The 25586-nt window shown below is 39.3% G+C and overlaps 1 protein-coding gene across 7 annotated transcripts in view; it reads left to right on the top strand.

Moving 5' to 3' along the window:
- Positions 1-6634: 6634 nt before the first annotated feature.
- The window catches only part of MPPED1 (metallophosphoesterase domain containing 1), a 65274-nt gene continuing 46322 nt past the window's right edge, over positions 6635-25586 (top strand). Inside the window, exons 1-2 of one of the 7 annotated variants that reach the window (XM_040565702.1) lie at positions 6635-6763; positions 20349-20612. In XM_040565702.1, the coding sequence (XP_040421636.1) occupies positions 20461-20612 (152 nt within the window). In that variant the 5' untranslated portion in view covers positions 6635-6763; positions 20349-20460. Of the gene's footprint in view, positions 6764-6786; positions 6875-7009; positions 7351-7390; positions 7745-13981; positions 19864-20318; positions 20613-25586 lie in introns of those variants that run through there. The other 6 variants (XM_040565680.1, XR_005822069.1, XM_040565671.1 and 3 more) reach the window with 6 other exon arrangements.

Raw genomic sequence — 25586 nt, 5'->3', positions numbered from 1 at the left:
CTCATTTGCTTTGAGTTGTAGAGTTCTTCCATGAATCACTATATCAAAACAAATCTAACAGAAACAAACCTTCAACTTCATCCCTTTAGTGTTCCTCCTGTACACTATTCATTTACACCAGTAGTTTTACATTTTTACATAGTGTCACTTTTTTTTTTCCTGTTTACTGTTCACTACACATTAGCTACATTATCAAACATAAAAATTCTCTCCTGCTTCAGAACTACTGAAAACCTAACATATCAGATCCTCCTGCAAACTTTATCTAAAAGTTTCAACCAAAGGTTTCTGCCTCTGGAAGACTACCATAATATTAAACTGCATTTATTGTTACAGAACTGTTTGTTCACATTGGTAAATTACTTGCTCCACACTAACAGATCTTGAATGAATTTGGCACAGGCTGGATTCATAGGGTACCACCTGTCAACTACCAGTTGACCAAAATTTAGTCACCAAAACTGCACAAGGAAACACTCATTTAGAGTCTGCACAGCCAAGCTGGCCTAATAATTGTCATGTTTGAAGCTATGTCTACTTTGGTCAGTAACCAAGCTCCCATTCTTATTTCTCAAGTATATGCTGGCAGTGGGTTCTGGCTCTTCCATGCTTTCCCTAAGGGTGGTGTCTCTGGTTTCTGGCTAGCTGTGTAACAATCTGTTTTTTTTTGTTTTTTTTTTGTCTGCGTTTATTCAAACTATTTATTTGCATTACTGTAAACTTACTTTGTCTTATAAGCCAACTGTACTATTTTTGATAGCTTGAAAAATGAGACTACCATCCCTTTTCCAGCATGTATGCTGGCCACAGAGCTGCGTTTACAGTGCTCATGGCAGTCAGTTCTCAGCCTCCTGAGAGATGATGCAAGGGGGGACAGCTTTATGGGCAAATTCCATTGCATTTCTGCAGGCCTTTAACTTCATTTCACTCACCTCGGTCCTGAGAAACATAAAAAAATTAATTTGCTGGTAAGTTATCTATCCCAGAAATGTTCAGTGATAAGTGTGCATTCTACAAGTCTCTGCCATCCTCTGCAGGTGAAGTGAGGACTCCGTTTTCTCCTTCTTCCTCACTCTTGGCTATCCTCTGACACCTCCAGTCTTTAAATCAAAAGCTCAGGACTTCCTCCACGATCAGGATAATGCCATCTTGTTCTGGTGGGTAAGTTGTGTGTCATTCAAACTGTATGTTACATCTTTTCTGTCCTTTATCCAGCTGTTCCCTACCGGAGAGATAGCAGATCATTTCAAGGACAGGTTAATTATTCCCTTTATGCTTAAATTGAAGGTGCAACAGAAGAGGAAACACTTGATGCCTTTCACCAGGCTGCAACAGAGAGTGGCTGGCTACTCAGATGTTGGACGTATCGTCTTGCTGAAGGTCAAACAGTGCAGTCATTGTACTGTTAGGAACAGTAGAAAGGAGGACTCTTTTCTCATGTTTTTTCTCTAAGTAGTAGATGCACATTTCCCTTACCTCTGAATTTCCGTGCCATGATGGGTTTATTTGACTCCATTGTGTGCCTCTGTGATTTAATTGTTATATTATTAGGGTGAGTAAAATAAAGCTGCAGCTTTTCTTTTGCTGTATTAGTGCAGTTTAATTACATTTGGGAAAGGCGAAAAGAAGAGTGGGAGCTTGCCAACATTAATGCTGTCTGTCATTCACAGCCCATTGATGACAAGGAGTTGAAAGCTTGGCAGTTACTCTGGTAATCAGCAACCTGGCTGTTGACGAATGGAAAAGATTATGTGAAATTTCCTGAAAGGGGGAAAAAAAGAGTTCTCCAAAGAAATAAAATACAAAACAAGAACAAAGGGCAAAAAACCCAACCCCCAACTTCTAAATCCAACAGTAAATCCCTTTTATAATGTTTACATGAAAGACACTACACGAAACAGTTATAATAAATGAAAAATTCCACTAGTAAACTGTATTTAGTGTCTATAAAAGGGATCTATGTTCCTAAAATAGAAGTACAAATATGACCACTGGATTGTTGTTAAAAGTAATTTGGAAATGGACTTTTTTCCCTGAGCTGAAGGGTACATATCACTTGTAAAAAAACAACAACAAAATACCTTTCATCACTAGAGATGGCATCTCAGTTACATTTTTTGATTTATAGCATGGAAAAGAAAATAATCTTTAGAGCTGTTCCAAATATATAACTCCCAATCTTTCAAAATAAAATGCTTTTTGATTTATTTTTTATTCACTTTGCTTAATTTTCCCTTCTTTTAAATACAGAAGAATGCAGACATTTCATCTTACTATTAATAATATAAGCAACTTCTGTTCAGGCTTTAGGGTTATTTGTAGCACTCCAGCATCCAGCACAGTATTAAACTTCAAGGAAGGCTCCAGGAAAATGCAACTGGGAACTACATCAAGAAAGAAGAGAAATTCTACAGTACTTATGTGCTTTTGATGTGACCCATACAATGGATGATTTGTGACATCTCTCATTTGTCTTAATTAAAAGCTGAATATAATTCTGAAGCCATTTTTGGCATCTTTGGGATAAAACAATGCTGGCTTGTCTGAAATTATGTCTTGTCATTTTTCTGTGGCTGTTGGAGGTACCTACTTGATTTCATACTTCATATAATTAAGCTTTGGGATTCTGGGCTTCAGCCTTTCATTTCACTTGGAGAAATTAAAAGGTCCTATGGTATCTATAGTATTACTATAGTTTTAAGAATATGAAAAGCCTGTAGAATTGATCAACATGCAATTGTTTGCTTGGTATGCAAACAATCGAGTCTTTTGTCTCTTCTATTTTGTCAAACAACATAATGCGAGAAAAAAAAAAAAAGGGGGGGTTTTAATCATGATGTCAGGCAACTCAGGCATCTTAAAATTTACCAGCAGGTAATGTTGACTGTGCAGGACTGTGAATAGGGAATTTCTCTTTCACAGTGTTGAACAGATACATCACCATGTGGCTTCAGGCTTTTTCCCCACAGGCAGTTTTTCCCCACAGGCAGTTCCATATTTTAGGAGGAGTGGGAGAGAATACCTCGCCACAATTGAAAGATCACTGAGCTTTACTGGAAAACTAAATATGAATGAGAATGATTTGACTAATACATTTAGTATTATGAAATAGCTATGTATTTATTAGATGAAAAACATATTGCATATTAATGACCTCCCTCCACTAAAGAAATGACAATGGAATATTAGTCAGGCATCAGACCCAGTTTTAAATTTCTCTGGGAAAGAGAAAGGGGAAGACGAAAAACCATAAACTTTTTTTTGTGTGTATGTTAACAATGAAGTTCCACTGCCCAAGTAACAGGTCTCTCCATTGCTGGAGAATGAAGAAGTAAGGCTACTTTATAGATAAGGCTTTCTACATATGTCATTTCCTGCACGTGGTAATCACGTGCAGGCACAACTTGATGGTCTTCTTTATTTGTCCAGGTTTTGTGGCCACAGAGCAAAGCACCAGAGTGCATGTACACTGACTTGCATGCAGAATATTCAAGAGTCCAGGCTAGGACCACACTGAATGCGTAGATCAGCTGTACTTGCACATGTGCATTAAACCTGATCCGTCAGGGGAACATTGTGGGATCCTAAATCAGACTAGTCTAGGAGGTATCGGCGTAGTGCATATGTGTAGACTAGCTCTGCAGCGCACGTGCAGGAAGTCTGACATGTCAAGCACAGAGGATAGAACCGGATAACACAAGAGATGACTGACTGAATATTTCAGAGCTAGAGAATGTCACTCAGCAGTGGTCTACTGTTCCTCCTCTGCAGTGACGCTGCGGTGACAGAAGTCTGCTGGCCCCATATCTGTAAAAATCAAACTATTTGAGAAACATAAAAAAATCCTGAAGTAGGTATGATCTGTTTACCCACTGAAAAATGGGTGGTTTTGAAGTATGGATTTAAATTAAACTACACATAAATAATTAACAATGACCAAAAACCCAAATGAAATACAAACATTTAGCAGAAATAAAGAGATGTGCTGTTATACAGGACTATCTTTACTATCCATTTCTGCCTTCCCCAGTGTTCTCCTGAACTTCATTTGCCCACCTTAAAGTAACATTCTCTTTGTACAATCAAGGGCAACTATAAATAGTTGAATAGAACCCTAAAGTTGAAAATAGAACCCTAAAGTGGCTCTTTGCATTATTATCCCTTGAATTTGATCAAGATACCATTAGAAATACTGTCCATAATGGACAACATTATTCCATCGTATTTGCCCCCAGAATTCATTATTAAAAAAAAAACACCCCCCCCCCCGCTCCGGTTTATATAATCTGCATCTCTTCCAATTACATGTGATACTGGAGGTAATTTAGATCTTGCTGTCATGTACTGAAGTGAGTTCAGATAGTCAATCAAAAGAGGTGTTTGCTGCTGAAGTTTTGAAGGTGATGCCAGTGAATTGACTAAAGCCACTGGCTAAGCATATGGAACAGGATTTAAATGATGCAGGAGAGCAACTTCTGAGAGCTGCAGTGTCTTCTACAGGCAGAGTAAGTGTCTTTGTTTCAAGCCATGCAAGAAGTTCAGTTAAGAACAATTTAACTCAAAGCTGAAAAATCAACGTAAGACTAGAATAAAGATTGCCTATTTTCCTCTGTTAATCTACAACTAAACCTAAGTAAGAGAGGATAAGATCCATCTTCTCTAAGACTATGAAGGTGATGGCTACTAGATGCTTCCAATTTAGTTCCTTTTCTGCATGTCATTATTTCAGTTGTTTCATGAAGTATTTTAAAAGGCAAACATGCTTTTGAAATGCATCAAGAACATTTAAGGTAGTCTTAATTAATGAACAATTTAAAACGATGTCATGTAAATTTTAACTGAATGTCAGTTTTCATACAAACAGAACTTGACACAAATCATAAGTAAACAACTAAAAATGTAAAGTATAATTCACTATTTTGTAACAATAGAGCTATAATTCACTATTTTGTAACAATTAATGTTCTGAATAAAGATTTAAAAGCTAAAATAGAATAATACAATGTGTACGGATACGTCATCCTTTAGCTGAAGAGCAATCAGAATAGCCATATTTGGTAATACGGCTGCAAATTTATGTTTACATGTTTAACAAAAAAAAAGTATAAACAGTTTCTCTTAGGCAAGACAACTAAAAATTTAAAAAGTAAAAACAAACAGTAACAATGAAAAACCCCACACCTCAGTTACCAAGATATTCTTTTTTCTGCCTCATCTATCAAACAATAATTAAAAGGAAAGATTTACGTCAAGCCAACCTTACCATATCTGGAATATTTCATCAACAATTTTAATATTAAAGACAAAAATAAGTACGAGTAATACTTAGCACATTTTTTATTTTTTTTAAGGAATTTATTACTCATATTTCCCATGGGGAAACTACACAGCCTCAAGATTTCCAAAAATGGGTGCCTGTAATTACTTTTCTAAGCTTGTATTCATGCATGTGAGTAAGTGAATTGATTGTGAATATGTTCTGCAGCTTCTAATAGGTCCTAACCATTAGGCTGATCAAAAAAATTTCAAGCACATTTATATTGTTGTAAAAATGCTGACATGTCAAAATGCAAACTTTCAAGATAAATACATGATTTGCCAGTAACGGAAACTGTGAGGGAGGGTTTTCAGGTCCAATTTTCGGTTTCTGATACACAGCCTGGCCTCGTCTCCATCTGTGCACAGAGTAGATAATAGCTCAGTGGGTAGCTGAGGTATTCACCCCCTACGCCGAGGCCTGTGTTCAAGGGGATGTGCTGACTACTGGGCTAGTCTGAGGTGCATTGCTTTATTTCCTCCAGATTTTTTTCCTAATGCCACCTCTTTCATGCTTACATAGAACAAATGTCCAAACCCTAAGTCTTGATAGAATGGATGTTTTCTAGCGTGGATTTTTTTCAATGACTGTTTTATCAGTGATAAAGTCACCATGTGTGCTAAAAGCAGATGTAACTCTACTAATTGTTGCTAGCTATCCAGCACACTTCCTTGCCTAGTAGGCGATCCAGAAACAAGCGTGCAGGAATTAAATTTATTCTTGGAAGGGTTTTAAAATATTTCATTTCAGAATCGCTCAACAGCTGCACAGCAAAGCCCTTTACATGTCAGTTGCCTCTCCTTGATGTACACGTTTAACTCTCCTGCTCCCTACTCATCACATCGGAGGAGTATTATGTATTTATGATTCTATCATGGCCTGATTTGGGAGCTGGCAGGAGCCGTGCATGCTCAGTGCCTCTGAGGAGCACGCCGGCCGCTGGCGGAGCCGCGGCCTGCCCCCATGCCACCCCAACTTCCCGCACTCCACAAGTACCTCACAGATCCACCCCCCCCCCCCGGCACCCCCTTCTCCTCTGCAGGGCCCACAGCGGCTCCCCCGGCCCCAAGGCTCCGAGGCCCGAGAGGGAAAGTCCGTGAGGAGGGCTCCAGAAGGGGGCCGCCCGCCCTCCCGCCTGGCTGCCTGGCGGCGGGCAGCCCGACACCCCCTGCCGACTTCCCCACGATCTCGGGGGACGGCCGGGCAGAGGCCTCCCCGTGCAGCTGCCGCTACAACTCTGCTCCGGGACTCCCCGGGGCACAGCCTCCCCCGCGACCCGCCGGGGGCGGCCCCGCACCGCCCCCTGCTGCCCCCTACCCGAGCCTCTACCGCAGCGCCGGCTCGTCCCAGCCTCGGCCCCAGCCTGGGGCCCGGGGCCATGGAGCCCCGGTCGGGCGGGGAGGAGGGGAGGGCCGACACTGGGGGATTCCTGGCCCCCCAAAGGAGGTGGGGGAGGCGGGGGAGGGGAGGCGGGGGGGAGGGGAGGCTGGGCTCCCGGAGAAGGAGACGACCGCTCGCACAAAATCTGGCGGCTTCCAGGCAGCCCTGGCGGGCAGGGTGAGTATTTTGGGGAGGCCCCACCCCGCACCCCAACCCGGCGCCCCCTGCCCCTGTGCGGCGGGGGAGGGACCAGAGTGGCTGCCTCGGGTGGGGTCTGAGCGCCGGCTCGGGGTGGGGGGATCGCGCCCGGGGCCCGCTCCCCGCTGCGGGAGCACCAGGGGCGGCGGGACGGTGGGGCTGGGGGCTGGGGCTGCGTGTGCCAGGGTCTGCACACCCTCCCCTCCCCCCCTCTTTTTCCCTACCCACCCCAAGCGCGTCAGGGTTTTGCTTCTCCCAGCCTAGCTTCCCCGCGTCTGCTCCTCCGTGCTCCTTAAAAAATAGATCTGTGTGTGTGCCCCAAAGCTGGGGGGGGGGGAGTGACGGGGGGGAAGGGCTTCTCCGAGGAGCAGGGAGGTGCAGGGAGAGCCGTCGGCAGCTCCTCTTGTCCTGCCTCGATGCTGCCGTGCCGGAGCGGAGAAAGGGGGTGCGCCGAGGTAAGGGCTGGCACCCTGCTCCCGGGGATGGGGGGCGGCCGCCGTCTTGCCCGCTCCCTGCCTCTCCCCGGGGCGCCCCACGGAGCCCGGCCGCCCTCGGGCAGAAGTTAGTTTGTCGGCGGAGTTGTCGCGGAGGGCCCCCCGAGGTGGCACAGCACCCAATTGTGATGGGCGAGGGCTCGGTGACCTCCAAAGTTTTCGCCGCGGGAGGAGACCTGTGCCATAAGTTTTTCAGGATCCGTGCAGATCTGCGTGGAGTGGGTCGCGCCGCTACTTGGTTCGAAGCAGGAAAAAAAAATAAAGGCAAAATCAGGGAGGGTTAGGTAGGGATTTAATTACTTTTAATATATTGCTTGCATTATACCTGCGGTTTGTGTTTGGCACTTTCAGAAAGGTAACGTGGAATACATTTATTAATACATATGCTGGGATGTAGACAACGTAGGAGATAAATCTGGGGAACGTGCAGAAACGGGATGGGTTTTGAACATTACGTTCTCTTTGGCAAATGATCAATAGTGAAAGATTTCTGCTTACATAATCTATACCTTGACATTATCATAATTAAGAGATTTGCTCATAATGTCTGGTATTGATAACCACTGCAACTTCAGTTAATGCTTAATAAATTTAGTAAGTAACTTAGACTTAAGGAGGTTTGTATATTCTGGATAAATTGATAGCTAGGCAAGATTATTAAACTTTGTGATTGGCTCCTGATCAAGTGAACTCTCAGTTATTCAGGAGAGCATCAGTAGACAGATATTTAAAATACAAGACTACGTTTTAAATGCGTATGGCCAAGATTTGACTACCGAAATGAGAGTATCTTTGAGAAGACAAGTTAAGTAGTCATTATATGATGGTAGCTGTGTTGGACCCGTGCATATTAAACTGTTCCATGATGCCAGGCACTGTAAATTTTCTGGCAGTGTACTATACAAATGGGGGGTGGTGGTGGTTATAATTTTATTTTATCTATAGGTAATGGCTATTCCATGTATGATACATACATGAATTGATTGATATTAATTGTTCGCTGTGAAATTTTAATGGTATGTTTAAACAGTTTTAGCTTTGCTCTTCTGCTTTTCTTCTTTGTCTCAGGCAGCAACAGAAGAATTTCAGATTTCTTGCTTGTACATTATTCCCTCTTTCCTCTCTCCGCTCTCCTTTGGTCTAATTTAAAGCACGGTAAATTCTGCGAGTGCCTGTACATATTTACATGAAGAAAAATGCCCATTTTAAAGATAAACAACTCTTCCTGGTAGAGTAGAGCAAATCCCTCATGCCCTGTGTGAAAACCTGTTTTGGAGACACTTGTTTTGGTATTAGTTTGTGATGCCAAACAACAAACATGCGAGAATGCAAAGATATAGCTGGTGCTCTGATCTTTGTTTAAACAGGTCATGGTTTTTATTTAATGCCGTGTGCTCATTACAGAAACTGTCAGCAGGAATGTAAAGCGGACCAGAGTTCTGCTTTGGCATACATAGCCTATTCTGACATCGATGTTTCTGCATCTTGAATTAACAGTTCATAGAGCCTGGTGTTGTATGTGGTAATATTTATTTGATTGAATTTGTTATAAGGAATTAGGAAAAAATGTCCAGGATATGTCCTTTTAGGAAGGGAATAAGATCAGATCTGCTGCTTCAGGTGCAGTCCCTTTCACCTGAAGAGTTAAACATGACTGGGCACTTCTGTATTTTGGTAGAACATGTAGATGTGTATGAAAAGCTTACTGTTTTTTAAGTCAGCAAGAGTTTTGCCACCGAATCAGGAGGAAGCAGACTCAAATGCCCTGGAACCAGGTATCTGCTTAGTTGATTATCCAGATGGTTTGTTCTTCCTGACGTGTAGAAATGGTATCAAATAGTGAATAAAAAAGTGAGTTTATATTTGAGGATTTCAGTATTTTTGTGCATGAAAACAGGTTTCATCTCAAATGGTAAGTAAACATAGTAAAAATAAATCATGCAGTACATTTGATTCCTGTTGGACCTCGTTTTGAAGAACAGCAAGCAGTCACATTCAGTGAGGATGTGTAAAGTAATCTCAGGGAAGAGCCTTTTCACATGTTACTGTTACATTAACATACATCAGACTTCTACAGTGTGCACTGTGAAGTCTCCTGAGAAGACTAAGTATAGTGCTGGTAACTGTAGTTTGCACGTACATCGGGTTCTGTGAACATTGTCTGTAGGTAAATTGGGTTTGTGTGAGAGTGTCTGAAAGCAAATTGGTCTCTTATTTCTAACTTAAATACATGTTTCTGTTTCAATTGTGAATATTCCAGGTTTGCTTTGAAATACCATCAAGGTTAGTAATGTAAGAGGGTCCTTTAAGGTCACTGGGCTGTTAACCTGTGACTTCCTCTTAGAAGGTCATCCTTTGAGGCTAACGTTATTATATATAAAATACATGTGAATGTAATGCTAGACTAAGGTTGCAGAATGACAGTCTAGTGTAAGATACGTTGCAAAAAGGAGCAGAGCTGTTATGATGACTATTGACCTGCTTCAGCAGTGACCACTTCTAGAGAGTAAAGCAGTTCATTCTTTGTGACTGCTCACTGCTTGACCTCCTTGTTGAAACTGTCAACAAGGGTGACAGTTTTGCTGCGATTTGATATGACAGTGGAAATTATATTAGGATTAACAAATAACCATCATGTAGTAACTTGCAGTTGTAACTGAATTGGGGTTCATTACACTAACCTAAATACAAAATGCTTAGCGTTATCCATTTAATCACTATTTAAAATGTGAATATTGGAGTAAAATTGGCTTTGTAATGTCATTTAAATATGCTATGTATGACCATGCAGAGCCATACTAATATTGGTGTAACAAGGAATTTTTTACGTATGTTTTTTACTTAGGTTATCTATTTTCAGAGGTGTAATACCTCTGAATACATTTCGACTGCAAGTATTTGCCCTTACTTATTAGATCTTTTTCATTTATACATTTCTGTTAATTAGAAGGTTACTGTGTCTAGCAGATATGACTCTTTTCAATGCTATGTCTTATGCAGCGTGCCCTCCTGACCTTTTAAGTTCAGTGTCTCTGCCATACAGCTAGTCCAGCTTCTCTTATGGCGGGTGAGGGTCTTGCCATTCAACCAAAGACTGAAGCCAACAGAGCAGCTGTAGAAGCAACATGTGAAGGAGACTGATGGTTGCTGATATTTTGGACTGTTTTTTCTCTTCCTTATCCTAATTGGCTATTTTGCTCAAGCTCTCCTTGCCAGCTCTTGCAGTCGCTTCACTTTTCTTAACGTGTTCTGTAGCTCAAACATCCTGCATGCCACTTTCTTTGCTTTTTCCTCTTCTTACCTGTGCTGTAATAACCCATCTTCTCTCTGCTTTTGTCTTCTGTGACGCTAATCTTGTTTATTTTTTCCTTCTCTGCAAAAGAAGATGGAAGGAACATAATTCCTTCTGTCATTGCATTGATCATTTTTCTATGTTGCTGTATTATTGTTTGCCCCTACTCCTTTGTTGAGTTTCTGTACACTGTAAGCTCTTCGGGACAGAAGCTTTTTGCTGCTGTCTGTGCAATGCCTAGCATAGTTTGTTCTTGGATTTCGATTGATCTGTAGACACTCATATAATAATACTGGGACTATGTCTTCTTTATGTGACAGCCTTCTTTCTGGTTTTGTGGTAAACCAAAAATTTATTACTTAAAGTTTACCTTCACAGTCTTGCAATTCTGAGGTGTATCTCAGTTTTGTCCCTCAGCACATGTACGAAAGTCCCTAGTGTGAGTAGATTTTGGTAAAAGTTGAAGATACCTTGCCTACTGGAAAGGGGGTGGGATGGATTAAAACTCAACTGCTGCTAGTAGTTAACAAAATAGTAAAAACTGAATATTAAATATAAGTAATAATAAAAAGAAATAAATGTCAACTTCTGTGTGTTTCAGTGGAAATTCAGATCTGACAGCACCAAAAAAAAAATAAATTTCTGGTTTCACCAGGTTGATCAAGTAAGGAACATAAAGGAAAAGCAAATCCAAAAAAGTATAGTGGTTTCATTTCACTGCTTTGATACTTTCCTCCTAAATGTTTTTTCATTTTGGTCTCCCATTACTTTTCACCACTGAAATATTTGACTTTGTTTTAGCATCTTTCAGGTCAAATGAAGATTTGTAGTTGGTCCAATTAAAATTGTGAAATCAGTTTTTTAAAGAGCCAGCAAATCAGATGTTGTAGTGTGCATACAGCTTGGAGTCACAGTTCAGTGACAGCCAGCCCAGTGAGCAATGATCCTGCATTTGGAGCAGGCTGATCAGTGTTTTGCAGGGCGAGAGCTTCCCCCTGAGCTAGCCGAGCTGGAGTGTGCCTCAGTACAGCCATTCTCACGAATCTACTCTCCGGAGTAGCCCCTTCAGTTTCAGGGAGAGCAGTGATTTGAAGCATCCCTGTGCAAGAAAGGCACAGTAAGACCAGATTCTTCTAGTTAGCAAAGCAGCAGCTGCACATTTTAGATCTGGTGAATACGCAGAGGTGTCTGACCTGAAACACTCTGCATCAGGACTGTTTACCTGGGACTACCCCTGTATTCTCTGTCCTCATTCTTTGAAAGAAAAGCTTTCATTATCTTTGTCTCAGTTTTTGGTGGGCTCTATAGGCATGACGTCATGGGCACAAGGAGTGAGTGGTCCAAACAACCATATTTAAATATTTAAACATCAAACAAACACATTTAAGTATTTTGTTGTATATTTTTCCTTTATCAGTCCTGGGGAGGATACCTGTAAAAATAAACAGGGCAAACTCACTGACTCCTTCCCTGAACGTTAATGAGATGACGCGAAGGATTTCAGTGAATAAATGCAGCTAAATGATTGAAAAGTAGAAACAAAAATTATAGGACAATATACTCAATTTTCAAAGTTTTGTGTCTAAGAGAAAGATGCATAAAGCTGTTAAAATTTTGCTTGATTCCTTTTAATTATATAATTATCTCAAAAGTAGTGTCACTGTAGGTGTATGTACATGTAAGTTGTGTTCTACATTCTGCCTTATGTATGTTGGCATGCTTGTACTTTGGCATTTCATTCATCTTCAGCTACAGGTATTAGAGTGGCCACTTTTCTTTTCCCATTCTTGTGTATTGACATAGAGATCAGCAACCCTTCAAGACTGGTTAGTGTTAGATTTCTTCCTGAAATCAGAGGAGAATATTGGCAATAGGAGTTCGTCCAAAGCTGAGAGATGCTGCTTCACAAAAAGGGAAGACCCTGTGAGCTGTCCTATGGTATTAAGCTGCCCCCATGTGAAGCAGCAGCACCAGCCCCTGCCGACCTTAGCACAGGGGAGCTGCTGCCTTTCCTGCTGTCTGCTCCAGGGGTGCTGCCTGCTTGCATCTGCCCTCAGCTACCCCAGCACCATGCTGTACGCTGCTGATCATCGGCTACCGCTGCTGGTGGCAGACACTGACTTTTGAGTTCTTACCTGGAAACTAACCGAACTGATGGCTGGGATAATCCTCCACTCAATATTAGGCTTTGTCATATTCTGTTAAAATTTTGGTATCAGAGTGAAGAGGGTAAATTATATGGGATGTATTCTGCCCTCACATATGTGTGAATGATCCAATCAGCTAAATTCTATGCATTTTTACGCAATTTGCAGTGAAATTGGTTTGGATAAATTCTATGGCTCAGGCAAGTGGATTTCACCCAGTGGTGCTTGTACAGATGAAGGCCAGGAAATGAGAGTTAGGCAAGTTGTCACAAAAAGGCGAAGAAAGAGAACAAAGTTCTTCAGTTACAAATTTAAACCTACTCTGTTTTCTTAAATATATGTTTCAGTACTTACATATTCCTTTTTCTAAGTAAATATTTTAAGAGATTCAAGAGCCTTATCAGAAGACATGCCCAAATTGCAGACTGAAACATAGAATCAAATCACTGCAACCCTAATTTACTCCTATTGGAATGTCCGTCTTTGGTAATTTTTCCAGATAACCTGTATTTTTAGCTATTTTTGCATTGGAATTACTATTATCATTTTGAGATTTGTCATTTTTCTTGTATGAGCTTAGGATCTTCAGTAACAGCAGATTCTGAAATATTGCCAGAGATGAAGGCAATTTTTTTAGAGTGAGGAATGAGCTTTGTGGCTTTTAGATATTTATTTAAAATTTACTTCCTTAGAGGTAATTACTTAAATAGATTAGCTACCTCAGCAAATATTTTGGCATAAATACAGGCAGCATCAAACCAAAAAGCTATGTTTTTCAGGGAAGAGACTTGATTTTCCTTAAGAAAAATGTATCCATTTAAATATTTTATCCAAATGTGATGTTTTATACATTCACTGAAGATCGTATGTAGGATTACATTAATGCATTTAGCGTTGGCAAATGTTCAGTCTATTTGTAAATCTTAGAGTATTACAGTGTTTAAATCTAAAATGTATTTGGTACATTGTCAAGTGCATGTTTAAGACAAAGCAATATTATTAGGTTGTGTTTATTTTTTAAATTGAATAAATTAACAGCTATTTGTATGGATGAGAATTAGTTTAGAAAATCACGCTCCTGATAATTCAAAATAAAATTAAATCTAATTCAAAATAAAATTAAATCTTAATAAATAGTATACACAAGTACTCTAGTTTTGTGAGCCCAGGTAGGAAAATTTGATCAGATAATTTAAAATCATACAATCATCATTCAAACTAAGACTAGCTAAGAAGGTTTAAAAGTGGTAACTGCTTTAACTAAATATAGAATTCGCCTATGAAATCTAATGTGTAATTTTGGTGTTTTCTGAACTCATTGATCCATCTCTTTTTCTGGGTGCCAGGTCAGTACTTTGGCATATAGTAGGTACAATGTATCTTTTGAGGAAACTCCACAGAAATGAATATAAGGGCACAGTTCCAAAAGACAAATTATTTATCACGTTTCTTACTTGCTGTGTTTATAAAATCCTTTTATGACAGTTAAAACTAACAAGTACATTAGTGTTCTTTACTTATCGCGTAATGAGAGAAACATGTATTGTACTTGTGTTTCAGAGCAATGGAAAAAAGCTAATTTGAAGAAAAAAGTAAATTTCAGTGAAGAATGTTGTCATACTGTATTTGACAGGTCATTATAACGAGCAAAGAAGAACAATGATATGTATTTTAGCATGGTGAGAAATAACTTTGGGGATTTTTTTCTGTTTTTTATTTTTTTTTCTAGTTCAGGTTAAGGTAATTATAATTACAGAGAAATAGAAGGTCTTATTTAAGTCACTGGATCTTTTCACATACAAAGCATAGCTCCGTGCCCTGTAGATCTGCAGTTAACAAATATGTGATATACATGAAGAGGCACTGAAGTGTTCTTTGACAGGTGAAGCAGGTGATTCGAAGCAGAGGATAGATCTTGTGTTTCTTTTCATTGAAGTCTGTAGGATTTTGAGACATACAGGTAATCGAGAACTATGCCTGCTGGTTTTGGTTATTTGGATGGGAAAAGTTCTGATTTCTGGTGAAAAGATATGGTCACAGAACTGAGTGTAACTGATAACAGTTAGCAAATTTAGATTCACTAGCAGAAAACCATCTCAGATGTGTTTTAAAAAGATGATCCAAAGGCTCTCCTTAATAAGTCATGAAGATGATTTAACTTCTTTACCAGAGTCCTCTGAAGAGAGCTGAAACTGGAAGGCATGATGCTTAAATTCTCTTTCAATTAAAGATACACCATAAGCAAAGGTTTTTGAAAATGAGGGCCAGAGTACAGCGGCGCGTGTGCTCTAGTTACCAGGTGAAGATTGTGAAATCCATGGTGAGAGGCATTTTAAAGGTTTTATTCTGATATTTGATAAGCATGCACATCAATATACCTACATGTTGTGCCCTGAGAAGCAGATGGTGCAATGTATTTTGTCATCTCAGGATACTCACAGAATGAACTGGTGAGCATGTTCCACTTTTTATGTGGCGGTAAATCTGCATTACAAAAGTCACCCTAACTTACACATTTATTTGCTGCTTAAAAGCAGAGATTTCTCAGTATGTGTGGCTGTGAAGTGAGAGCTGCCCTTCAGTAGTGGTCTCTCCCAATTAGGTCTGAGGCACAAAGGCAGCCCAGGGACGTGTGCCAGGCCCCTGCATGTGCCAGGCTTGTGTGTGTGCTGTGGATCGAGGACTTGAGGCTTGAAGGCTGTCACCCTGGCACATTTCACCAGAGCTAAACTGACATTTAGAAAAACTAACATTCTCAAATGCCATATTGCTTCTGCAGCTTAAGTGGGGTTAGCTTTCCAAGCAGGCTTTCTAGGTCCCTGTGTTCGTAAGGTAGAACTCCGGGAAGTTTGTAAGAGGGGTAGATACCTTAAAATGACACCACAGAAGATAAGATGATAATTCAGATATCCTCAAGGAGTCTGGTGGTTTTTTAAATATTGTTTAATTCCCATTGTCATTAATTGCAGGTACGTAACGTGTTTGCTGTGCGGAAAGGAGCCTTATGGGTGCATATTTTGCTTCAATACATCGCAGTTTTATTTGTTGGCTTTTTAAATGCAATTGGTACAACAAATCATATTCATTTAGAAAGCCTAATGTAGCCATCAGTAGCAGTGTGCATGATTGACCTTAAAATCTACAAGAGTCTCTATGAACATTTGATTATGCTGCCTTCATTTCAAAGTCTGCAAGTATGTTGAGAGCGTTCAGATTTCTGCATTTGTTACGTGAATCCAGGCCGGTCTGCTAAGGGAAGACTTGGTGGTTCTGGTTTGCTAGGACTTGCATTCAGTTTCAGAAAATGAAGAGAAGGAAGAGGAGAGTGTATCACTCTGGAAAAGCTTTTAGCTGCAGAGTGATTTGCTTAGCTCATCCTTTCCCACAGAATAATGCCTTTTTAGGATTATTTCAGTATTCATTTCCTGATGGCAGAGCTGAAGTTAGCAGCCTAATTCCATTGACTGGCTTCTGTCTGGAGTATGTGAAATGGATATTTTCAACGCAAAAAAAAATAAATTGTTTTTCAGCCTAGTTCTCATAATAAGTAATTGCTTTACTGGGTCCATGTTCACTTAGTGCTGGGCAGTCTATAACAACTTGTTTGGGTGGGGGTTAAAACAGTAAAGTGTTAATTTGTGATGATGAAGCCAAATACTAATGGTTATAAGAATGTTGGGAATGACAGTTGGGACCACTGCTGCTCAGTGGCACTTTTTTGTTGTTTTTTTAAATAAAGAGCCTACTTCTGTGTGTAAAGGGTGACCTGACAGCTTATGAAGAACAGTTTATCCTCAGTATAGGGGACAACCTGAACTCTCGATGAAGCTCTAGAAGGGGTTTCTGCTAACCGGTATCCAAGATTTTTAGTGGAAGATGTCCCTGCCCGTGGCAGGGGTTGTGGACTAGAAGATCTTTAAGGTCCCTTCCAACCCAAACCACTCTATCAATCTATGATTTGCACAAGAAGCAGGTGTGTGCCTATGCAGTCTATCGCAAACTCTCACGCTCTTCTTTAAGGTATTTTACTCCTGTTGTCTCACTGGCTTTCCCTGAAAAAAATACGGCTTTGATGTTTTATAGCTGCACGAAGGTGCCTTTTTTACTACATACTTATTACTACATACAGTGGTCTTTGGATCAGGGCTCTTGTGAACCTTTGAGCACATGCTGGAGAGGCAGCAAAAAAATAATGTATGGAGAACATTCCTGACACCAGTAAGAAGATGGCTTAGCTGATTTAATAGCTTTTTCTCAGTCTGTGATTCTAACAGCCAGGTTTGTGATATTTATTTTAGTATTCATGTTCTTGCAGTCATTTTTACATTTCCCTGTGTTTCTCTGGCAGACATCCCGCAGCTCCGTAAGTCTGGGGGAAGAGGATGGTTAGCATGTTGTTGCTGTGGGGATTTGAGTCTTAGTGTTCTGTATTTGTAATGCTGGGCATATAATGTTAAAACTTGCATGCTATAAAAGCAGATAACTATATCCCTGCTACATTTTATACTCTGGTTTGGGAAAGGAAGACATTTCAGAATATTAGAAGAAAAAAAAAGTTACAGTTTTGGAGACTATTGGAAATTGAAACAGAAAGAGAGGAGTGATGAGTTATCAGTCAAGCTGGAAAGAGACAGCTTGTTCTGTTGAACACCAATAATGTTCATAGTCAGCCAACCACTTATGCAGGAATGAAACCCTAGACTGAAAGGTAAAGTTCAAAGACATCTGTGTATGTTTCTGAAATGAACTTGAATTAAGCTTGCTATTGAATTATGCTTACTGATTATGTGTGTTATAGTATCTGATTTTTGTTTAGCACAAGCTATTCATGTGATTGCTAGTTATCTTATTTTCAGTGCAGTATCTGGCTCCTTTTTTTTTTCCCCCTCCTGTCTTGGATACTTTTTATGTGTCCAGGGTTGACACTGGGGGACTGTCATTTGGCAGAAGGCTCATCAGTACTGTGGTGTTTCTTTTTTTTTATTATTATTTTTTTTTAAGTGAGATGTATCTTTCTATTTCCTACATTTTATATGGTGAACTTCTAGATGAATATCTGTGGCTAGCATTCTCAAAGGCTGGCCTAATGGTGTGAGTCACATGATCTCCCATGTGTGAGGATAGATTCCCCGCTTAAAAGAAGTCTTGAGCACTAAATGCTGTATGAGTGCTGTACTTGCTGTGCTTTGTTTCTGTTTGCAAACAAAGTTGGAAAAAAATGTTCTTTTGAGTTAGTTTGTATTGTTAAATGCTATCTTCCCCTTACCCAGAAAGAGGAAGCAGAGCTTGAGTGGACATCAGAGGTGCCTGAATACATCTGCTGGTTGTGCAGTGGATTTGATGTATCACTTGAGTGTAGTCATGAAAGACAGGACCAACCAGGAGGCTGACAAAAGCTGTGTCTTAGCTGCTGTAGGCACTGGGATCTTCCTAAGGCCAAATGGAGATTCTAGGTCCCACCAGGCAGTGCCTTAATGCCTTTGCAGCTTCATTTCAGCTGTGTGTAAAGTGGGCATAAGCCTTGGATTATAAAACACAGGGTGTTTTTTCAGGTAGTTTGAAATGCTCACATAGAGCTGTGGAATCTTAAATTATTAATCATACTAGAGAATATTTATAGAAGTCACCAGTTCTAATAGTTTCAAACACAAGTAGCTTCACTTAGAACAGTTTACCCCCTATAAAATCTCTGACCTTGCCCATTCAAACTTCTTTACAAATGCATAATTTAATACAGGAAGCTCCTCAGGGAGGGTTCTTCACATCTGCCATCATAATTTCTTATTTCCTAAATGCAGCGATTTGTACTCGATTATTCTTACAAGAATTGTGCCTCCCTTCCCTCCCCCTACTCTGGCACATTTCATTGTGCTGCTGCTTGTTCTGTAGCCTGAACACATCATCTGAGAGTGTTTAAAATCCAAATTTTTCTTTGCTGTTTTTCTACCATTTCCTTACCACTCACTTCTAAGGGAGGGCATGAAGGAATCTGCTCTCATTCTCAGACTGTCTTCCTGCGGGTTGTTACTGACAGCGAGTTGTCGTCATTTTACAGCCATTCACCAAGTAACAAAAACGAGCTGAATCTCTCATTCCAGCTTCCTAAGGACAAGATTTCCCAAAACAAAAATACACTACCACTTCTTGGAGCACTTAACATCTGTAGTAGAACTGAAGAACTGAAGAACAGGTGAAGAACTGAAGTCCAGATTTTTAAAGATGCTTAGGTGCTTGACTCCCGCTAGAACTGAATTAGACCTAAGTACCTATAAATAGCTTTAAAAATTTGAGTGAATGTGAAGACCTTCCTCATCCATCACTCTTGGCAGTGGTCCCATCAGAATGGAAGTAAGGCACATCAACAAGGTGACATAAAAAACTTGGAGTCCTGTTTTCCAGAAGATGCACATATCAAGTGAATTGCTGCATTCTAGCACAGCTTTTCATGAAATACATCTTCTGAAGCAGATTCCTTACATTTGCTAGATGAAAAAGCCCTTGCTTGCATGAAAGTAAATATTTAAGACAGACAACTTTTAAAAAGGACACAACATTATACTGTAAAAATACCCGCCTGTGTTCCTGATAATCCATTTTTTATTAAAACTGTGAAATAAAAGTAAAATTCACAGTTAAATTACTTTCTGCTGTTTCTAGGGGATACTCTTTACATTCCAGTTGGTTTTACTTTTCTGTTCCTATATCCATTTTCAGTGCCGTTGTTCTAGACTTGCATAACTTTCACGGAAAATTTATTCCCAAACATAAAACCTGTATGGATTTTACCTTTTTTATATTTAATAACATTTAACTGTGTGTTAGCCTTTGAATCACTTTCTTTTCCAGTGAATCCAGATTCTGGGGCTAGTGCTGTCTAAGAAGAGAATGCGTTTGAAGGGGGGAGCCCTTCATATCTGTATCAGGAGATTCTTCAGTGATACAACTAAACCAGGAGCATGTGCATGGAAGGCCCAGTTCGCTCGGTTCCTTGGGATGTGATGAACAACCACCTGCAATGCATACCCTTACTAAATGGTGCAGATTTTCTGGAGAATTGATTAAACTGATTCTTTTTAACTAACTCACATTTTAGTTATGCACTGACATGTATTAAGTTTTGGGTTTGGGGTTTTCTTGAAGGAAGATGGGGAATAAACATTCAGCAATGCAATCAGGAAAAAAAAACACTAAATGATTGTGTTGACAAAACATTATTATTTGACAAGCCATTCTGAAGAGTGACTGCCTTGTGTTTGAGATCTGTATTAAATGTCTGAAATATTTGAGCAAGTTGCTCCCTGTATTCTTTTGCAAGCTTACTTCCTCCACCCACTTCCCACCCCCAACTAAAGTATGTTCATCAAATTGCTGGGTTGAAAAGGTTTGTAATGAGTTCTTTGAGCTGTGTGTCTTCCTCCCTCCATAACCCGCTTTTGATCTTCATCTCCTATTAAATAAAGCAAATCCCAAACAAATTAACTGTCAAACAGTTATGCTCCATCTCTTCAATCTGCTTCTAGGTTTTTCAAAGGCAAGTGCTGCATAGGTAAGGAGATGTCATGGTCTTCTTCCATCGATGTAGGAAGATAGCAGATATGATTGCCTGAAAAAGCAGACCTACCCAGTGCAAGCATGGCTTTCGCCCAGTCGCACATTATGGCAGCTAGAAGGCATCAGCATAGTAGACTCATAATTGAAGTGGATGAGTACAGCTCCAACCCCACACAGGCTTTCACGTTCTACAACATTAACCAGGGACGTTTCCAGCCCCCACATGTGCAAATGTAAGTATTACAGTTTTGTTACTGCTCCAGCACAGCCTTCTGAATTGTTATTGCCTTGTTGATGTGGTATTTGATGGACCAGTCAAAAAGAATGCAAAGAACACTGCTTTGCTGCCTTTCTAATAATAATTACTATAGTGATACAAAATCAGGCCATTTGGAAAGTGTAAGTACTTTGTTAAAGGGTGGGAGAAAGGTCATTCTACTAGCATAACTTTAATGCATAATAGTATTAAAAAAAGAAATAAACAACAAGCAGTGGTAATGAAATAAGAGATTGTACAAGGCTGATACTTTCTGCAATCTAAATAGTTGTTTGTTTGCATTGTGCACTTGCTTATTGATGTAAATAGCTGTTGAAATACCAAGCCCATATCTGTACAACAGATATTGTTTGGTTAGTTATACTACAGCTGCATACAAAGAAAAAATGACATCAATAAGTAAAATGGTGTGGGCACCCATCTGACAACTTACTTTCATACCAACGTGCTGAAGATGCCAAGTGCTTAAAGAGTAATTAAAATAATGTGTTTGTTTCTGACTTCTTATATAATGACAGCATCAGTAAAATTAACTGCTCTAAATGATTTACTTGTAATGTAAAGTGAAGAATTATAATTAAAAAATGAAACCTGCCATAAAGTTTAAAGCGAGAAGGAAGAGCAAAACAGTAAAGCTATTACAAATAAATTAAGTATAAAATTCTACAGTAAAATATTTTTATAGGGAATAAAAATGTCTGCACCATTTTATTGTGTTTATTAAAGAGGAAAGCAGCCTTATCTTCAGATGAGAAGACTGGTTTTCATTTTTTTTTAAGGAAACTTTTTTTTTCTTTACCAACACTGAATAAATAATCACCCCATTCACATTTTTGGTATTTAAAATGAATTGATACTTTCCAAACATAGAACATGATTTCTGCATTTGAAAAAAGTCAGCAATTATGAGTGGTTGAATGGTGTGTGACTGTTTAGTGAATGCTTATGTACATTCTTTGGCATAAATTAGATACTGTGTTAAAAAAATCTGGAGACTAACATACACCAGGATGGTGAGCAAACAGTCATTTTTTGGGGGCAGTATATTAGCTTATAGTCTGTGTTTGGGGCTTTTAGGTACTATTGAAATTCAAACAGTAAAATGAGTAGAGTGTTAGCACTGGGAAACATCTTTTGTTTATAGAGCTGGCAAATGGTAGCAAAAGTACAAACAAACAAATGTGGGTTCAGAAATACTTCAATAAATGAAAAAAACAAATGCAGGTTGCTTTATTTGTCAAAGCTTAGCCATTCTTTGTGCATATTCAGACAGTTCCTGGGCACTCATGAATTTGTTCACCAGTCCTAAAAGCTGAGTGTTTTTCACTGGGCTGAAAATAAGTTATTAGTATCTACTTTGTACTTAACAATATGCTGCTTAAATTTCTAACCAGTAACAAATCATATTACCAGAGGGCTTAGAAAATCAACTGCATGATGGAAGTTCAGAACCTAAGCAAGTAGTTTAAAATAAGCTATCCTTAGAAAATTGTTCTTCAGAAGAATTTAGCAGTCTCTTACAAATGATTAATACCATTGAAAAAGCTTGTGCAAATAGAAAAACAGGCTAAATCAATTGAAACATCTACCACAATCTGACCTGCTCGTTTCTTGGTACAGAAATGGTAAAGAATGTTTCTGAATGGCAAAAGATTGCTTTTGCCTCCTATGACTGAATAGAACAGTGACAAAGAAGGGAAAAGTATATACAAAAAGTATAACAAAAGCACCTTTTATTCACATAATTATGGGTGAAATCTTAGCCCTGCTTTAGTCGATGCAAGTTTTGTCATTAACTTCAGAGAGGTGAGGGCTTTGCTCTGTGTGTGTGGATAGCTCAAAATAACTACATTGGTGATGTTACAGGCAATCACAGACTTCAGACTTCACATCTGAGCTTGTGTAAACTACTTGAACTGCAGTTATTTTTTGTGCTCTTCTTCTGAATTCAATCCTAGAGCTCTTCCTTGGTCCTCAGTGCAGTTCTATATTGTGTTTAACTTTTTAGCATCCATAACATACTAACAGCACTTTCCTCGTCCTGTTTTAGTCCACCATTCCCATGCTTGTGAGATGACTGGGTTGCCAGTGATGAGAAGGGTGGTAAATACTGACGTCGTTTTCATGTCCATCAGTTGTTCCTAGAAAGTTCCTGTCATGTTTCTTTGGGAAACTTTACTAAAGTCTAATGTAAAAACTAACCTTTATTACTGCTTTTTCTCTGAGGTTTTAACTTCGTTTTTCAATTTCTCTGCAAGTTTACCTATTGCTTTAAAGAAAAACAAAAACATTTGCACAAAAGTAATCAGATCTTCCTCCTTCTGCTCATGCTGCAAGCAGTGCATTGGGTGTTGGTATGACAGCTGCTGTGTCAATGTGTTACCCAAGAACATGGGGATCGAGCCTTCAGAAATGATTTCCAATGCAACTTAGATGCATTTGTGAAACTTGACGTATGTTTTTACCTATATATGTGTGTGCATATAACTTCAACATGAAAATCTGCATCTCATGTTTTTTTTTATTGATACCTCTTACCCATGAATATTCTCTGGCCCTCTGCACAGGCTCTGAAAGTTAAGCATACTTCAGCAACAGGAAAATGCTGTCCATACCTCCCCCCTCCCCATCCAAACTATAAGAAAAAGCATCTGTATTAGGTGCTGTGTGGGTTGCCATGGTAAGTCTCTTGTTTTTCCATTCAGCTCCAGAGAAGCAACAAGGGAAATGCATCCCTGACACCCAACTTGTGGCTGTGCTGTACTTTGAAAGATTTCAGAGGAAGAAGCAGCAACTGCTTTAAAGATTGCCCTACGGTGAAAAGTCAATAAGTGGTCTCTTAAATCAGTCCATATCCCTGGTTTGTGCCAGGGTAGTATGCATAATTCGAGCCAGGCTTACTGGTATGACCTGTAGCTCACTTTGCCAAGTGCTGGGCAGGGACAGCAATAATCAGAAATTTGTTTACTGAACCAATGTTTAATCTTTTTAGCTTCAGTGGCTGTAACTGTAGCCAGGGTCAGCTCCCCTTCTTTCTTCTCCAGTTGTCCCAATTCATTTTGATGCGGAACTCTGTGAACTAAATGCAGCACCCTTCACATAGCTTGTACCTTAAGACAACCCTCACTCACTCATTTGAAACCCACCATTCTCCATCCTTTGGTACCATCCATGGTACCTCCACTCACCAACCATGGAGCTCCTTCTGTGCCATCTCTCATACCTGCAAAAACAGAGGCATTCTTAACATGCAGTTCCGTTGTTTGAGGTTGGGACCTGCCATACCTACTCCACCATCTAATTCTTTTGTCATCTTCCCTTCTCCATGTGCCTGTGACCCTCTCACAGGATACATACTCCCTCAGCCACGCACATAGTGTTTGCAGTTGCTGTGTCTTAGGGTCCAAACATTCCCCTCTTTTTCAACTGAGTTTCACAGTTTCCACTGTGTGCATACTTCCATGTACGACCAGCACATACATACTGTTCTTTGGGTATGATCACGTGGGTATGAACAAATATACTGTGTTCATTCGGTATGATTCTGATCACAGCTAATTTTACACGTTACCTCACATTTGGGTATTTTCTTCTCAGAAAATGTCACTTTAGAGAGAATGCTATAAGGTACTCATAATGGTTTCTCCAGTGTCCCTGTAAAGGAAAAAAGAAAACCTCATGAATAGCTGATGCTTAGTATAATGGCTTAATTAAAACAAACAAACAAACAAAAAAAACAACACTCCACTTCTTCATCCTAAAAGGTGTAGGAAAGATGGGTACAAAATAATTTATGCATACCCTAGTTTTGTAGTTGCGTTGTAGAAAATGCTAAGAACTTTTTTTTTAAATACATAACATGATTTGAATGTTTTAGATTTTATTTAATTGTCTAGTGAAGTTTTCAGGAACACCTCAGTTTACCTGTCTATAAATTTACTAGAATTATTCTTTGACTTAATGAAAAGACCATGTGATTAAAGATGATTATCTTACGTCTTTCAAGTAATACAGTTTCTATTGAAAACTACCTGAGTCAATAGACCTACTGACTCAGGAGTAGTATTATTAATAAAAGATCTCCTAACTTTTTTTGAGAGTTTATTTATATAACAGTAAGATCCTGAATTGAAGCACAAGCAGCAAGGCATGTATGATATACTGCAACAATAAACAAAACAAAACTAATTTTGTTTCTCCTTTCAAAATAAATGTTTTAAAAGTAAAATAATTCGTAACATTTCTGTATACCTCTCTGGTTTCTAGTGACATAAATATGACTCTAGCATCTCTGGATTTTTGATTTTATTTCACCAGAATTCCCTAATTGGAATAGCAGATATGGTTTAGCTGCGTGTAGATACATTTGCTTCTATATATTGTAACCAAATATAGATTGAGGGTATAAAATTGAATGAGTTGAAAATAAGTATGACTGATATTGCAGAGAGGTGTTCTCTGCTTTTCTCTCCTAAATCATAAGTAAGTCTCATCTAATTGGGTCAGACCTTTTCTTTTCCTCAGCTTAGAATAGCGAAATTGGGCTTTGAACAATGGAGCCTCACCCCTCACAGCATCTGATTTCATTTAGTATAATTAAGCCCAGAAAGTTGCCACATTTGTCCTGACAATAGTCAGGCTTGAACGTACATGTACAGTTGTTGTCAGGAGAGTTCTTATCTTGCTTTGCATTACCACACTGAAACGTATCTCCAAAACGTGTTAATTAAATTTGTTGGAATAATATAACTTGCAGAAAAAAAGTTATAATTAAAGAAATGCATTTAAATATATTTATGTATCTAAAATAAATCTTTTCCCTGTGTACCATGTAATCATATTTAAACAATGAAACAGGGTAGCACTGTTCCTTTGAAACTGGTAATGCCTTTGATTTATTTGTACTTGTTTCAGAGTTGCTGTCATAGTT

This window comes from Cygnus olor, chromosome 1 (assembly GCF_009769625.2).
Source record: "Cygnus olor isolate bCygOlo1 chromosome 1, bCygOlo1.pri.v2, whole genome shotgun sequence".
NCBI classification, from domain to species: domain Eukaryota; kingdom Metazoa; phylum Chordata; class Aves; order Anseriformes; family Anatidae; genus Cygnus; species Cygnus olor.
The sequence above is the reverse complement of the archived record's forward strand: the minus strand, read 5'-3'. Positions and strand labels throughout refer to the sequence as shown.